Source organism: Meles meles, chromosome 10 (assembly GCF_922984935.1).
Source record: "Meles meles chromosome 10, mMelMel3.1 paternal haplotype, whole genome shotgun sequence".
NCBI lineage: Eukaryota > Metazoa > Chordata > Mammalia > Carnivora > Mustelidae > Meles > Meles meles.
Genome location: NC_060075.1, coordinates 75599081 through 75617377, shown reverse-complemented (window position 1 = coordinate 75617377; position 18297 = coordinate 75599081). Strand labels below are relative to the sequence as shown.

Sequence of the window (18297 nt, the reverse complement as noted above, 5' to 3'; positions counted from 1 at the left end):
AGAAATAATACCAGTTGGAAACGGAGAGGAAATGGGGAGTAGAAGCCACATCCTCCTTAAAGTTTGGGGGGCTTCTTGTTTATTAGTATGTAGAGTAAAATCTGCATTTTTCACATCACAAAATGTAGGTTCATTCATTCTCAGCAATACTTTATGTACTTTCTTAAACTCCAGAATTAAAGAGCCCATCGAGCATTATTCATTTTTATATGTAAAAGTCAAATCCAAGATTATCAATTTAGACTCATTATAAAATTCTGTCATAATAGGCTTATTCTGCTTAGGTATGTAAGCGTATTACAGAACAGCATGGATAGTTCCCTTCTCTAAATACACATAGCACTTTAAATCCCCACCAAATGATTATATATCCCTTTGTGTTGTGGCTTGCAATTTATGAATTAATTCTATCCCCTCAGGTGGTCTGAAAGTCTTTGAAAACAGGAGTTGTGTGTTACAAACAGGAATTGTGTGTTACATTATCTCGTACAGTGGAATAGCACAGAAACTAATACAAAGCTTAATAACACAACTAAATCCTTACGCTACACCAAACTCCTTCAAAGGTAGCATAGAAGAGTTAAAAAAAAATCTGAGGTATGAATTCTTCTATTTTTTGCTTTTTCTTCCTTTTCATCTCAGATACCCCTCCAATATCAAAAAAGAAGGTAGCTTCTTCCTTTCTAGAGTCAGTCTTTAGCACTTGCTACATTCAGTGCCCATTTCCAATAACTCTCTATAACTAAGACTCTATGAACTTATAAAGCACTAAATGCTTTTCTTGAAGCCTAGGGGAATAAGGTAACGGGGGGGTCCTGTATTTCAGGTGATTCTCCTTCTGTAGAAGATGATTTAAAACTGAAAATTTTCTCTTTCTGGCATTACAAGAGCAAGAATGTTATTTTCTAACTATATTGCTAAATGGATTTTGATTGTGTGGTTTAAGAAAGGGAATATTTATATCTATGTCTACATATATATTAGCTTAAAAACTCTGAATATTCATTTATACTTCTTGAATTTCAGAGACACAAAAATCTAGTCCCTTAGTTCTATCTCATTTTCCAAATGAAGAGATAGTATTAATTGCCCTACCACTGGTTTCAAAAATAGAAGCCAAGAACGATTTTCATCCTAGGTCAGCTGCTTGTGCCTATACCAGCCTGGGCAAACCATAAAAACCTCTGGATTAAATTTCTTTATCTAGAGAAGAATTTCTCAAGTCCTTTCCAATTACATGCTTCTATAATGATTCTCACTTTTGTATTCCACGACTTTTACAATGGACCCACAACTTCTGTTTTATTGTAACTTGCTCTGTCTTTAGACCAGCTCTGTCCAAAGCATGTACACATACACACACACACACACACACACATGATTGGAATACTTCTGTAGGGCTTATTAAATTGATCCTAGCGTTAACAGTACATATGGATCATCTAAATGCTCAAGCATCTGTGAAAATTTGTAGTGACTATAGTCTGTTGACCACATCTGGATGGGATGTACCACTGGTACCACCATCATGACACAAACTGACTTAGGCCACACTTTCCAGCTCATCAGGCTTTCTGACTTCAACTGACAAGTGATTTTAGGTTTTGTTTTATTTTTTTTTAAAGGCAAGTGTATACCCATTAAACTGATGTACAGACTTTCTTTTTAGGGATTTCTGAAGTCACTAGACCACACTTTGCAAAGTTCTATGGGAATAATAATGAATGGACAAAATGTAAGTGACAATATTTCTTCCACATTATATGACAATGGAGCCAGGCCCTTGTACATCACTTCATGATCTTGAAATGAACATGATCGAGTTTACAGCATTTCCTTGAGCCCATGCAAATGTCTTTTTCCCAAACTGGAACTTTAATAGATTTTCCTTTCTTTGACATATTTTCCCAGGTTGCCGTTAATATTTCAAAATTTGAGTATAAAGCTTCTGTACATCATCCTTCTTTTACAATTGATAGTTTTCTTGGAAGTTTGAAAGTAAATTACTTATTAGAATTGCAGTAGATAGAAACTTGGAGCAGCCAGTAGGAAATAATGAAGTGTCTTTGTGAGCACAGTCACTTTTTAAACATCTCTGGGTTATAAAACAAGTAAACCAAATGCAGTAGACTTTTTAATCAGACATGATAGCAGACATTCAGGAAAACAGAGACAATGCCCTTGGAATTTTGGCATTTATCTGGCTTGCGTGTCCTTAAATCCGTTTGCATTATATTATTTCAGTCTACCACTTCAGGAGTTTCCAGGCCTGTTTTTGGTACATATAGAGTGTAACCACAATTTTTTAGAACCATACAGATTAGCCTCAGAACTGATAGAGAAGGCTGGGGAATGAAAACTTACTTGATGATCAACTGAATCTATTTAAGGGAACACACTTGCAGTCCATTCCCAAGCAAAGGTGAAAGAATGTGTAGATCAGCATCTCTGAATGACCGTTTCTCCCCTCAATAATGGTTAGAAATATTGAATTTTAAAAAACTGTTTGTAATTGAGCAGGTGTCACTTGCAACTTTCTAGAAAACTTAGTTACCTGACATTTTTCATCGATTTATATTAGAAAATGAAATGTCAGACACTATTAATTGAATTTTTACAATAAGTAGTTACAGCAGGAGTAATGGCTAAATGAAGGTACTTTCTGTCTAATGCACAATGGATGTATTCATTTAAATGTATTCAATTTAGATGAATGCAATATGTCTATATTCATTACGGTTATACATATCTGTGGGCTGAATGGATGGGGTGGTAATTACTACCTTTATAAACAGGACAGTATTGTCAGTCTGGAGGAAGAAAATTCCTTTCCTTATCATATTTTACACACCCACACAATAGATACGTCCTAGAATCTTTCCTTCAAATGTAGAATTTTTGCCCTTGAATTCCTAGTGGATCTAATGATTGTAGGTCAGGCTTTTCTGGGAGGGTGGCAAGGGCTGCTCTTTGTTGCTTGGAAAATAACAGAGACGAGCTGAGGGCCTCAAGATCTCTCCCTACAAAGAAGCTCACATTTGTCATTTGGCCTTCCTCAAACTCAGCAATATGCATAATGTAGCATGGATTTGAACATTCTCACACCATCCATGATTTGTCTTTGAGTTCAGTGAAGGTAGGACTATTAAATGGTGACTTAGTTGTATGCTTTTTTTTTTTTTTTCCTAAATAAGGGACTATTTTTTCATGAGCAGTTTAGGTTTACAGAAAAATTGGGCAGGAAGCACAGAGAATTCCCATGTAACCTCAACTCTTAAACCTCATCTCCCTTGTTATTGACACTTTGCATTTGTGTGGTGGGTTAGTGTGTTCCAGCTGCTGAACTGATACTGATATGCTGTTATTGGCCAAAGTCTATAGTTTGTATTGGGGTTCACTCTTGAGTTATACAGTTATGTGGGTTTTGAGACACCATGCATATCTCAGTCATTCCAGTTCTCTCCCCATTAACACTGTAAATAACGAGGCAAAAAGTGAGAAAGAAATCAAATATATTTATTCTTTCACTCGCTATACTTATTCAGTCATGTTTTCACTAATGGGTGTTAGCAGGCCAAGAACTGCTATTTAATGGATTCGACCACTTCCCTGACCCTGGGTTAATTTACATATCTTTTCATGCATCCTTTTCCTCTCCAACCCAAGTGTACTGTTTGGTTTTATTGGTGAGGGCTGGAATGTTCTCCACTAGAGATTGGTAGTCCTTGAACCTTGATGAGCTCATATTACACTGGATCCAGCAAGGTTCATCAGTTTATGTGCATTTTGCTGTTTCATTGGTTGTTAAAAACCTCCGCGAACCAATTCATGACCTTTAAAGCATGTGCATTGTAGCATTTCTATCCGATCAATAAGCAATCTGAAAATTATACCTGCCCCTTTTTGCCTCCATGGCAGACAAGCACACGTAAGCAATGAAGCAATAGCTACTGTTATGATTATCTCAGGGTGCATCTGGAACTGCCTTATTCTCTTTCTAAATTGTTTTTCTGGTGGAAGAACTGTATACTAATTTATGCTGAGGAAGATGGTGTTGGTGGTGTAGAATGTTGATGAACAGTGGTTCTAGTGGAAATGCATGTGTTTTTCAAAAATAGTCTCCGTTCAAATGCAGCCAATTAGGAAGCTTTTCCAAAATAAGCAGTTTTACAAGCAAACTTTAAGTATTTAATTATTACTTCATGAGCAGAAACGCAATCATCGCTCTGCCATCTTGCTGGTAAGTCAGAAATCTGTCATTTCTGTCCAAATTAGAAATGATGCCGCATTGTCTCCAAACCATGCTACCCAGAGGCAGGTTCATATATTTAAGGTGGTTGTATTTATTTTCTAATCTGAGCACCTTAAACGAATTGTTAAAAAGAGGGGGAAAGCTCTCTTTCCAATCTAGGAAGTGGCTGGCATCACACCTCCCTGGGCATTGATGGAAAGGTATAACTTTGGTCGTGTTCCATTTCAAGTCTGGGAAACCAACACTTGATTCTTTTTTTTTTTCCATTTTATTTATTTTTTCAGCGTAAGAGTATTCATTGTATTTGCACAACACCCAGTGCTCCATGCAAAACAGGCGCTCCCCATTACCCACCACCTGTTCCCCCAACCTCCCACCCCTGACCCTTCAAAACCCTCAGGTTGTTTTTCAGAGTCCATAGTCTCTTATGGTTCGCCTCCCCTTCCAAATTTTTTTTTTAATAAACATATAATGTATTTTTATCCCCAGGGGTACAGGTCTGTGAATCGCCAGGTTTACACACTTCACAGTACTCACGATAGCACATACCCTCCCCAATGTCCATAGCCCCCTCCCCCTCTCCCAATCCCACCTCCCCCCAGCAATCCCCAGTTTGTTTTGTGAGATTAAGAGTCATTTATGGTTTGTCTCCCTCCCAATCCCATCTTGTTTCATTTATTCTTCTCCTATCCCCCTAACCCCCCATGTTGCTTCTCCATGTCCTCATATCAGGGAGATCATATGATAGTTGTCTTTCTCCGATTGACTTATTTCACTAAGCATGATACGCTCTAGTTCCATCCACGTCGTCGCAAATGGCAAGATTTCATTTCTTTTGATGGCTGCATAGTATTCCATCAACACTTGATTCTTAATGAGCTGTAATGAGGAGAGTGGATGATGGCAAAATGGGGAGTACTAAAAGTCAAGAATCTATAGCTCTTCTTGTGAATCTGTGTGCAGAACTCCCCTTCCTTGTTTAGGGTAGTTCTTCAATAAGCTCCTTAGACCTCAGAATCTACATTTTTTTCAAAAAAGTTCTATAATCTTCAAGTTCCATGTGTTTAGGATCATACTTATCTCCTTATTCTACTATGATCTCAACAGGTTAATTCATGATAGACGTACATTGCTCGGGCAGGCCACGCTATCTATTAGATAGTGGGAATAGTATTCTCTTCTTCTTAATTCATTTGTTTCACTTATTTGACAAGTATTTATTGAGTTTTTCAATGTAACAAGCACCATGGTAGATGCTATATAATGCAAAGACCATTCTTTCTATAAAAGAAGCCAGTCATGTCTCTAGGAAAATCAATATTAGTGATATTAATATTAACTGAGCACATATGAGGATCTCTTGACACTGTGTGGTATTCCAAAAAAGTCCAAAAGTTAAGCAATTATCATGAGGTAAAGACATCTGAAAATCCTAATTATGTCAACCAAATTTGCATTTATGAGCAGGGATTGACTGGGCTTTCATATGAGATGGTGGGGTGAGAATGAGAAGCGCTCCTCTCACTTGCTCAAATTTCCATCAGAAAAGCAAAGTTGCTTTGCAGACTCATGGGAGAATGGTACTGTTTTCTAAACAATTTTTTGGTGTCACAAACATATAGTAATGCACACATGCATACATATACCCACACATACACACACAGAGTCTCTGGACATCAAGTTCCTACTTTCACCATGCACTGTACTGTTTCCATAAAAATAAACTCATTTTATACTCACAACAATCCTGCAAGCCACTCATTATTCCTCTTAATTTATATTGGACTAACTGAAACTGCTAGAAGAGAGAGGCTGAGATTCAAGCTAATCAGTCTCTAAGGAATAATTTTTCCCTATCACAAAAATAAAATAAATAAGTGAATGAAGCCCTCTAAAGTGAGTTTTCCATTACCCAGTCTATGGCAGAGATTCAGGAAGACAATGGGGACCAAAAAGACTTTTCTGGCTTCACTGCCACTTAATCAGGGGCGGGAAAGCATTCTCTTTGAAGCAGGATTTTATTTGGGACACTATAATAGAACAGGTTGGGGAATATTAGAATTCTTAAAGCAATCTCTTACACACAACAGTGAAAGGTCAAATGTGAGCTTTCATACAAAGAATATGAATTCAATCCTCAAAGCTCTGAGCTGGTATTACCATCAAGGAGATATGAAGAACAGCAATTGATTTTTTCTCTTCCTTTTTAATAATCAGGACACATATTCACAACCACTTGAAACAAGATGACCACCTTGTATTTTCCTAGTGCCTATCTCTCAGCTTCAAGAGCTTAATAGATTTTTAAAATTGTAATTGGCTCCCCTTACTCTCTCTGGGAACTAGGGCCTCTGCATCATCCCAAATCTACAAAAAGTTAACAGCGGCAGCTTGAAATTTTGTGGCATCTGGATGAAGGCTAAGTAATTGGGGCAGCCTTTAGCATGGTGATTAATAGCTCTGAAGTCAGGCAAATCTGATTCTTTTTTTTTTTTTAAATATTTTATTTATTTATTTGACAGAGAGAGAGGTCACAAGTAGGCAGAGGCAGGCAGAGAGAAAGGGAGAAACACGCTCCCCACCGAGCAGAGAGCCCGATCCAGTTTCTGCCTTTCAATGTTGAGCGAGTTTCTAGACAAGCTTGTGCCTTGTCTTCTGTATCTTTGTATGGAATAATAATAGGTAATACTTCATAAGGTTATTGTGAAGATTAAGGGAGTTAACAAGTGTGAAGTGCTTAGCAGATTTCTGGTTTACAGTGAAAGCTCAGTGGGTGTTACTGTGTAATCATCATTACAATAATAAAATAATTTGGGAGCAGAACATCCATATTTCTAATTAAATGCCTTACTCTAGGCAGCATTTTTGCCACATTAAAGACATGCCTGTTATTTGCATGAATGTAAAATTCTTGGTGTAAGAAAGTACATTTTTCTCTCCCTGCACCCAAATATTAATTATTAAAAATAATTAATTACTACAAAATTCTTACTGAACTGAAACATAAAATGCCCACTGGCAATACCTAATGTCTTAAAGATGATTCTTGTTAAGATAACTGTCATATTCAATTTATAATTCATTTTCAACCTTTTAATGAATCATTAAGAATAGTTAACATGAAGCTTTCTTTCACTTCATAAGTGCTATTTTTTTCTATTAAATAAGCTTCTAAAGCCCCCTCTTTTAGGCAAAGTATGAGAAGAGAACTTTGAATAACTAGCAAGTCAATGATAGAATTGTATGTTAAGTCTTGTGTGTCAAGTGTATTATCGTGAATTTTATTCATTTTTAAATTTTTTGAAATTTATTGATACTGAGAATAGGTAGGTATTTTTACTTCTTTCATATTTATTCTGTGTCTCTCTATATGTAAAGGTTGTGTAATTATTTCAGGGAGCGAATGTCATCTTAAGTTGCCTTCCAAGTTATTTGACCAGTGCAGGTGTCCTGTCATTTAAGGAAAAGGCAAGGCATTCTGAGTGCTGACAATGTATCTAACGCTATGTGAGAAAGAAGAAAAAAAAACCCACCTTGACCTTTTTCTCTAATTCTTAACCAGTCCAAACTAGGTAATGCTCTGTAGCAGTTTGTGATTATCACTCTATTGCACTTTATAGTTGTTTAACATTTTACATATAATTGTCCCCTTTTAGACTGTTAATTTCTGAGGTCAAGACCCTTTAAGAAATTGACATTTATAAGAGTTTCTCTTTTTGTTGTTAAATAACAAACCTTCATTTATTTATTTAGTTAGTTAATTTTTTTATTAACATACGATGTATTATTTGCTTCAGGGGTACAGGTCTGTGAATCATCAACCTTACACAATTCACAGGACTCCCCAGTGTCCATTACCCAGCCGCCCTATCCCTCCTCATCATCCCCCAGCAGCCCTCAGTTTGTTTCCTGAGATTAAGAGTCTCTTATGGTTTGGCTCCTTCCTGATCCTATCTTGTTTCATTTTCTCCCTCCCTTCCCCCCACAACCCCCCTCACCCTGCCTCTCAAATTCCTCATATCAGAGAGATCACATAATTGTCTTTCTCCGATTGATTTATTTCACTCAGCATAATACCCTCTAGTTCCATCCACGTCATTGCAAATGGCAAGATTTTGCATAGTATGCCATTGTGTGTGTGTGTGTGTGTGTGTGTGTGTGTGTATCACATCCTCTTTATCCATTCTTCTGTTGATGGACATCTAGGCTCCTTCCATAGTTTGGCTATTGTGGACATTGCTGCTGTAAACATTGGGGTGCACAAGTCCTTTCTGATCACTACATTTGTATTTTTAGGGTAAATACCCAGTAGTGCAATTGCTGGGTCATAGGGTAGCTCTATTTTCAACTTTCTGAGGAACCTCCATGCTGTTTTCCAGAGTGGCTGCCCCAGCTTGCATTCCCATCAACAGTGTAGGAGGGTCCCCTTTCTCCGTGTCCTCAGCAACATCTGTCATTTCCTGACTGGTTAATTTTAGCCATTCTAGCTGGTATGAGGCGGTATCTTATTGTGGTTTTGTTTTGTATTTCCCTGATGCCGAGTGAGGTTGAGCACTTTTTCTTGTGTCTGTTGGCCATTTGGATGTCTTCTTTGCAGAAATGTCTGCTCATGTCCTCATTTCTTGATTGGATTATTTGTTCTTTGGATGTTGAGATTGATAAATTCTTTATAGATTTTGGATACTAGGCATTTATTTGATACATCATTTGCAAATACCTTCTTCCATTCTGTCGATTATTTCTTGGTTTTGTTGACTGTTTCCTTGGCTGTGCGAAAGCTTTTTATTTTTTATTAAGTTTTTAGTTTTAATTCCAGTGTAGTTAACATTCAATGTTGTATTAGTTTCAGGTGTACAATATAGTGATTCAACAAATCTATATGTTACTTAGTGCTCATCATGAAAAGTGTACTCTTAATCCCCTTAACCTCTTTTATCCATCCCTCCTTCATCTCCCCTTTGGTAACTATCAGTTTGTTCTCTGGACTTGAGTCTGTTTCTTGGTTTGTCAATCTCTCTCTCTCTTTTTTTTTCTTTGTTCACTTGTTTTGTTTCTTAAATTCCACATATGAGTGAGATCATATGGGATTTGTTTTTCTCTGACTGACTTATTTTTAACATTATACTCTTTAGCTCCATTCCATGTTGCTGCAAATGGCAAGATTTCATTTTTTAGGGCCAAGTAATATTCCATTGTATTTATGTACCACTTCTTCTTTATCCATTCATCTGCCGATGGACACCTGGGCTGCTTTCATATTTGGGCTATTATAGATAATACTGCAATAAACATAGGGATTCGTATATCCTTTTGAATTAGTACTTCCATATTTTGGGAATAAATACCAAGTTGTGTGATTACTAGATTATAGGATAGTTCTATTTTTAGCAATTCTTGAATGTATCAGTACTTAATGGTTAATTGGATGAGTATGTGGTTAGATGGATGGTTGAAGCAGCATGACACAGTGGAAAGTGTGCCCTGCTTTACCATTGCTTGATTTGATAGAACTCACAAAATTACTAAACATAAGTTGCCTCTTCTAAATGGTAGACTTAGACTATGTGATACCATCCTTACCAGTCTACTAGACTGAGCCCTCACCTTCCAGCCTTCTGGTACATACAAACCAACTCAGTTCCAACTTCACACTTGAGAACAGGCCTGCCTCACACTGGGTGATATTCTGGCCCACTTGTTCATGGTTCATTTAATGAAATTCAGTTTTCGATTTTGTCACAGATGCTTAAGGAAGCTTTTTTTTTTTTTTCCTCCTTTCCTCTGTGATTCCTCTAGCCCTACCCAACTTGTGGCTTATATTCTCCTGTGCCCGAGATCTCTTTTCTCAGGTTTCAGTGCCAGTCATCTGCTATTAAATTTATGCTTTTAACTTTTGGATTTGATAGACACACTGGATTGTGAATTCTGTATGTATGCTTTGCTAATGGCATTTATATCCCATGTGTGTATTCCTCCTCTCTTAATAAGGGGACTAGAATATATCCCGGGGAATATCATTAATCCCTTAGAAGGAAGGAAAATGGAAATAGCAGCACCGTTTCCTGGCAAGAAAAATGAAGTAAGAAATGGGGTATATAATTTAGTCTGATGACTCTAAAATGTGAACATTCACAGGAGATGGCAAAAAAGTTGGTAGAACTATGTTATAATTACAAAATTTTACACTGAAATTCATTTAATGTCATAATTAAAGGGTGTTTGAGATAAATGCTGTTTAAATGAAGATACCAAGAGTAACTGAAGGAGCCTCACCCCTGGTCAGTGAGCTGTTGTTATAAAATCCTCTACATAATCTGGAATAATATGAAAGTATATTTTTAGCCACTCTGAATTCTTAATTGCCACCTGCCTCTGGTTAATGAAGCTGAGGCACTTTTGAGCCTTGAGGCACAGCTGCTGAGTGTCCAAGGCACGTGGTCACTTTTCTGAGGCTGTTATTCCAGTGTTGTAATAAAGGAAGAAAAACTGTGGGTTAACACTAGTAGTCCCTAGTTCCAATCCAGTCTTTGAAATTGCACACAATATGTAAAGGACGTGTTAAAAAAATGCCTAGTGAGTAAGATGGGAAGAGAACTAGTATTTTCCTCCGATTGTAAGCTTGTAGTTCCAAAACTTTAGCTCTATCTCGATGTCGTACTTCTGCCTCAACTCCCAAGTGATGACATTTACAAGCCATTATTTCAGTTCTTTGAGCAACTGGGTTTTTGTCCTTATATTGAAGCCCACTTCTCATTACTGGTTACATCCTGTCAGTAGTTTTATTCCCCCATCAGCCAATAATATTGCCAAATTCCTGCTTTAATTCTTTTAGATAGGCAGTGTAGATGTTTGGTCTAGTTTTGTTGTTTGCTAATGGTACTCATGTCCTTTCTGCCTTGATGCCATGTGTGTTAGCATCTTGTATCTGAGCTTGAATCATCATGTCCAAATTAATTGCTCCATCATTTCACCCAGTCCTGTGATAATCGGACCCTCTTCCCTGTGCTTGCTTTCTTATCTGGTCTGCAGTGGCCCTGACATTTAGGTTTATGGCCTGATTTCTTTCTATAGAGGGTTAGTCATTTTAGAGAAACAGAACTAAAATCTATCCTTTATTTTGTCCATTCATTTTTTATGCATGATATACTTGATATCCTCTATGTGCCAGTCATTCTTTTATTTAGGCATGGGGATAATGGACAACTTGCAGAATGATAGGAGATATGAACATGTGAGCTACTGTTAACCATTAATTTTTGAAATACATATTTGTAATATATGTAGGTAACTCTGTGCTCGACAGTATTTTGACGTTGTGGACACAAAAATGGATAAAACAGTTCCAGCCCTCAGAGGATCTATAGACATGAAAACAGATGAGTTAATATCATGTAGCATGTCTAGTGATAGAAGCAGAGGAGATAATATGGGAGCATGGATTGATACAATGTGACAGTGATGAGGTAGGAGGGAGTTTGTATAGTGCATCAGGAGGACTGACCTTAAGGGAGATGGTAAAGCACAGCTATTTCTTAACAAGGGAGCTAGGCATAGGTTATTTGAGTTCAAATTCCCTCTCCTCTTATTAACTCAATGACCACAAGTGTGTGATTCTAAGTGCTGATTAATAGATCTGTAAATCATAAATTAAAAAGGAACTCTTTTAAAGAACCTGTAAGGTTTTTAAAGAAAGAACTTATAAGGTTGATGGGAGGAATAAATAAAAATAATTCATAATAAATGAATAAATGAAATAGTAAATGAAACAATTCATCACATACTTAACTTAATGCCTGATACATAGTTTATGCTCAGTAGTTCATCACTATTATTCCACAAGCAATGAGAGAATTCAAGAAGATTATATTATTACTTATTTTTTAATTGAAGCGTCACTGACACCCAATGTTACGTTAGTCTCAAGTGAACAACATAGCGGTTCAACATCTCTATATATGTGCTCACCACAAGTATAACTGCCATCTGCCACCATACAATGCTATTATAATACCTGTGACTATATTCTTTCCTACTCAGGAGGAGTTTAAGCAGAGGAATGATGTGGCCAGAACTCTCTTTGAGATAGAGCACAGTCATAATTGTAAGGGTAATAGTTTGGAAAAATATGTGGTAAACCCATTGGCAGCATCTAGCATGAACTGAAGCTTATAGAAGAAGCTTATCCTGGAGTTAGAGTCCACAGATAAGTAAGAACCTAGTTGAAGTGTGAATGAGGGTCACCCATGGAGACTGTTTGGAATAGATAGATCATTGCCTGAAGATGGCATTGCGCGGAACACAGAACTATGTGGGGTATTATTAGAAGAAGAAATGTTTATGAATGGTCATAGATGTGTTTGGTAACAAACAACAAAATGGAGGTTTCGTCCTTCTGGTAAAATCATGGGAAAGCGTTCCAGAGGGAACGAAGAGCTGGTGTTGGGAAAGGAGTAAGAGCTCACTAATTTAACTAGAGTGAATAGACGCTGTGTGCCAAGAATAGCAAGTCCCAACACTGAAAATTTCAGTGAGGCTAAAATACATGAAACAGTAGGTGAAGGATATAAACCAATGTAATCAATGTCCCTACTAAATATTACAGTAGAGACTTCATAGTAATAGGTGCTCCAAGGATATAGTGGCAGCTTGTGTTTGAGATCGGTCATTGGACTGGCAGAGGAAATGGTGGTGAGTCAGCAGAACCACAACCTGAAAATGGATGGGATGAAAGAGAATGATCAGACTGCAGTTGGGGGGGGGGGGGTCTTGGGGATTTTTTGGTTGTTTTTTTGTTTTGTTTTGTTTTTTAAGATTTATTTATTTATTTGAGAGAGAGGCAGGGAAAGAGTGCAAGCATGCAAGTTGGGAGAGTGGCAGAAGGAGAGAATTTTCAAGCAGACTGTCCCTGAATGGGGAGCCCAAACCTAGGGCTCGATCCTGTGACTCATGAGATCATGACTTGAGCCCAAAACAAGAGTCGCGTAAACAACTGAGCCATGCAGATGCCCCAGTGTTCTGCTTCTTTGAGAGAATTCATTATGTGTTTGTTGATAAGTTAGGAGGAATAAGGCTGAACTGAAAGTTATTTCCAGAGTGCCATGAATTTCCAAAAACTGATGAGCCTCACGGTATTCTTTCAGTCACAGAAAAATTAAATAACAACTTGATTAATATGAGATCTGGTTATGCTATTAGAGAGAAATATAACCAACCTGTTTGCCTTCTTTAAAGGATTTTCCAGAAAAGGAGAAGTCTACAGCAAAAGCCTTGGAAGATGTAAAGGCAAACTTTTACTGTGAATTATGTGACAAGCAGTATCACAAGCACCAGGAGTTTGACAATCATATTAATTCTTACGATCACGCTCATAAGCAGGTAAGCCAAAGTGGGGGAAATCCTTCTCATTCCTAGATTTTCTACCTTCAGAATAGAATGTATGTATTTGGCCTTATTTACTGTAATCTAAGATACAAAGGTGAAATTATTTATTTATTTATTTATTATTTTTCTTGAAAGGTTGTTTTCTGTTTAAAGGTCAGGTGAAATATTTTTTCCTAGAAGTATCATAAACCTTTAGGTGAATTTAAAGATGATCTAAAAGTAGACTGATACTTATTTGAGAATTATACATATGGGGAAAACTGAACCCAGTAAAAAGAGTGTCCTATTTAAAACCAACTTAGTAGTCAGTGGCAGAACCAGAACACTGGGCAGAATCAATTATAGGGTTCTTTCAAAGCTTCTGAGGTTTAGGGAATCCTAGGACAGTGGGAAAAGTAATTAAGAATACCCTATTTTTAAAAAAATTTTATTTATTTATTTGACAGAGAGAGATCACAAGTAGACAGAGAGTCAGGCAGAGAGAGAGAGAGAGAGAGAGAGGGTAGCAGGCTCTCTGCCAAGCAAAGAGCCAGATGCGGGACTCGATTGCAGGACCCTGAGATCATGACCTGAGCTGAAGGCAGCCGCTCAACCCACTGAACCACCCAGGCGCCCAAGGATACCCTCTTAAGAGAGTCAAAATGGTTTCTTGATAGATGAACCACTGCAAATGAACAAACTAACTAATTTCAGGGAGGCTAAGTAGTGTGGTAATTCAGATAGAAATGCTTCATTCCTTCTTCTAAAGAGATCATATATATACATAATCAGTTTAGATATTTTATACATGGCTGCTAATAGTCTCTATTTCCAACTCTCCATGAAAGAGGAGGCTGTTAATCTTATCCTGTTAGATTTTTAACCTTGTTGCATGAGGTATGGAGATATTGGCCACTTGTGAATTGGGAGTGTTAAATAGCCCTAAGACAGAAATCCCACCTGGCCAGAGGATTATTACTAACAGCTGTGAGGAGGTGCACACTCCTGATGCTGAACGGACCTGATATCTTGGAATGTGTGGGTAAGTCTTGTATAATCTAGACCTAAAATATTTATTCAGAGTGAACAACAATAAATATTTTTACTAACATTGCCAGTATTTACTGACTGCGTCCAAAATATTTGGCCTTGAGAGATGCAAGGAATCGATTTCTATCTTTAAAGACATAGTGTGTATCTATAATTGGTCATATTACTCGGACAAGAGCAAGGACATGGGATAAACTGTTTTAGGACTGTGATTCCTAAATCTTACTCTGCATCATAACCACTTTGGAACTTAATAACACAGATGCCCAGACTCTCATTTGGGTATTGTAATTCAATAGTTCTGTGGGGGCCCAAGAACTTGCATTTTAAAATGATACAACATGGAATTTTCCAAGGATATTTAAAACTGAACTATGAGACTATGATCCAACTCCAACTCTGATCTCCTTTCCTTTTTGCCTCCACCCTGTACTCCCCATCCCCCACCACCATGTATTATTTTGAAGTAAATTCCAGACGTCATGTTATTTTGCCTAAACTTGTTTCGAGATGGGCAATGGTGCTTACACAACATATCCACTATCAGACCTAAAAAGTAACAGTAGTATCTTCATATCAGTTGGTGATCTTATTTCTTTAGTTGTCTCATAAATGATTTTTAAATTTGGGTTTCTTAAAATCACGCTCCAAAAACATCCATACTTTTGGTTGACACGTCTTTAAGTTTCTTTTAATATGTATTTAAACTATAGGTTTTCCAGTCCCTCTTTACGTTTGACCTCTTGCAATTTATCTGCTGAAAAAACTGGACGTATTCAGGGTTTTGCTGAATGCAACCCAGTGTTGTCTTTTTTCATTTTCTCTGTCTTCTGTATTTCTTTTAAACTGATTGTTACACAGAGAGATCTGAACAAATTCCAGTTCATATTTTTTTTCCCTTGGCAAAAATATATCACAAGGCATTTTGTATCCTTCCATGAAGAGGCATATGATGTCTAGTTGTCTCTATTTTTAGGACTGTAAGTTTGGGAAATGGGTTTAGATGCTACCAGTGTGATCCACCCATCAAGTACATCACTTATATTTTCCACTAATGGTTTCTGTAGTCATAGATGATCATTTGTTTAAATCCCTTTCCTCATTTGGAGTTGTAAAATGATGATTCTATCTTCTTGTCATCTATTAGATGAACTATATCTATAAAGATAAATCCCTATAATTCCCTATAAGAATCACTCCCAGAGGATTTTATGTAGGTGGTCTTAGGCTGCATATATACAAATTCCCCGTATATATATATATATGTGTGTGTGTATATATATATATATATATAGTATATAAATAACCAGAGAAGATTCTCATGGGATAGCTACAGTTAACATAAACATGCTTAAGTTGATGGGATGGGATGAGTTGGCATCTTTCATGTGGAAACACAAGAATCTAAGACAAGGAAATAGAAGAGCACAGGGCATCTTTCCAAACTGTCGAAAGTATTTGGACCATGAAGGGGATGAATTCTCCACATCTGACGGATGTGCCATAGCCTCCCTTATACTCTGATATTCTGCCTGATCACTTTCCCTTTTTATTAATTTCTTCAGTCTTATTTCCATTGACTTTCCAACGTGTTGAATAAACCACCTTCCTCGATTCTTTTATTTCTTTTTTTTTTTTTTTAAGATTTTATTTATTTATTTGACAGAGATCACAAGTAGGCAGAGAGGCAGGCAGAGAGAGAGAGAGAGGGAAGCAGGCTCCCCGCCGAGCAGAGAGCCCGACGCGGGACTCGATCCCAGGACCCCGAGATCATGACCCGAGCCGAAGGCAGCGGCTTAAACCACTGAGCCACCCAGGCGCCCGATTCTTTTATTTCATCTGTGCCTGCTTGCTTGCTTGCTTTCTCTCTCTCTCTCTCTCTCTCTCTCTCTCTCTTTCTTTCTTTTTCCGTAGGTTTACCAGCATTCTAATATTCCTTGGTATGTTCCTTCACCAAATAGTGATTGAGTTTCCAAATGTGCTATTGCTACTTGTGAAAAATGGGCCAATTTGGTCTCTGACTTTCGGGAGCCTGCATTCTAACTGGGGAGACAGACCTGTCAACTCATCTTTAAAATACATTGATTTAAGTGTTCTAGAAATTACATGCCTAAGATACCAAGAAAACCTACAAAACTGATTTAAGAAAGAAGAGATGACAGGTGAGCTGGAATTTTTAAAGAATGAATAGAAATCAACCGCACAGTTAAGGATGGTAGGGCCTGTCTGATAGAAAACCTCTATCAGGGCATACGGCAGTTATAAAGCATGACCGGAGCACAGAGAAACTGCCAAAGATTCACTATGTCCACTAAAGTCACTGTCATTATCATGAGGAGCTCTTTAAAAATCTTTGAAACTGTATTTCATTTCTCTCATTCTTCTTTTGCAACAGATCTTGCTCTCATTCTTCATTCTGCAATCCTTTTCACCATTCATGTTTAATCTCACTGTTGAATCTGCTAGGACCTTTGAACTGGACTCCCTCCTCCAAACTAGGCTATCCACTTATGGCTGAATTAATCTTCCTAAACTACCACATTCAATGTGTGATGACTGACTTTTTCAAAAGTCTGAGCTACTTAGTCTGTCAATTCAAAACGTCCACAGTCTGGCTCTTCCTTCCATTTCCAGATTTATCTCCTGCAACTCCAGAATTTCCCTACAGTTTCTCAAAAGATGCCTTATGCTTTCCCACCTGCTCATCTTGGCTCATAATCTTCCCTCTGCCTGGGATGCCCTCCCATTTCGTGGCTGTATTTCAACATATGCTCCTGCGTATTTAATGAATAGATTGACAATTTATATCTGGATATTCAAAGAGCTGAAATCTCATGGTAAGCGGATTTAACAGCATTTTCCAAATTCTCTTTGATCAAAATCTATTAACATTGTGCGGAGTTTTGTCCAAGCTGCCCACTTTGGAAAACAATGGAATAATTAAATTTGTGGTAGACCTTAGAAGACTGCTTTCTTGGGTAATCTTGAAACACTTTTATCTGAAGATTTCTTTTAGCCCCAAATTTTGAGAATAACTTGAATTTTAAATGAATCTGAGTTTACAATTTCCCTTTTAAGTGAAACTGAATTTTATGTACAGAAAAGGAAGTATGCACTAAAGTAAAACATGCAAGTCTTTTTTTTTTTTTTTAAATTCCAAAGCTAAATATGTCTATTTGCTTCTTGCTTCAGTAAGGGCTCCTCTTGATTGTGAGGATGATTATAATGATAGTGGTGAGGATTTGGCTGAGAGTATTTTTTGGCCTGAGTAATATGAATAGCTTCTATAATTTTATTTTCCATGTGGATTCAGACAAAATATCTGGCCTCTTCTGTTGAACTTCCAACAAGATGGTCTTTTGGGTATACTCTGAAGTGAATCTAAATTCACATGAAATTAATTCTGTCATTCATTAATAGAACAGCAGAGAGCTGGAAACAAGGGAATCTGAATTCTTATAATTATTTAGGATCTTTCAGTGATTTCTAAAGCTTCTATATTGTCTTATATCTAAATAGCAGTATCATGTGTTATTTTATTATAAAGATTATTATTATTCAGAGGTATATTGTAAGTCTAGAGAAGTAAGTCAATACATAATCTTAAAGAATAAAGTAAAATAGTCTGAGATTCA

The 18297-nt window shown here is 37.2% G+C and overlaps 1 protein-coding gene across 1 annotated transcript in view; it reads left to right on the top strand.

Moving 5' to 3' along the window:
• ZNF804B (zinc finger protein 804B) overlaps window positions 1-18297 on the top strand; it is a 542683-nt gene that overhangs the window by 414701 nt on the left and 109685 nt on the right. Inside the window, exon 2 of the mRNA XM_046020822.1 lies at window positions 13484-13627. Coding sequence (XP_045876778.1) covers window positions 13484-13627 — 144 coding nt within the window. The remainder of the gene's footprint in view (window positions 1-13483; window positions 13628-18297) is intronic.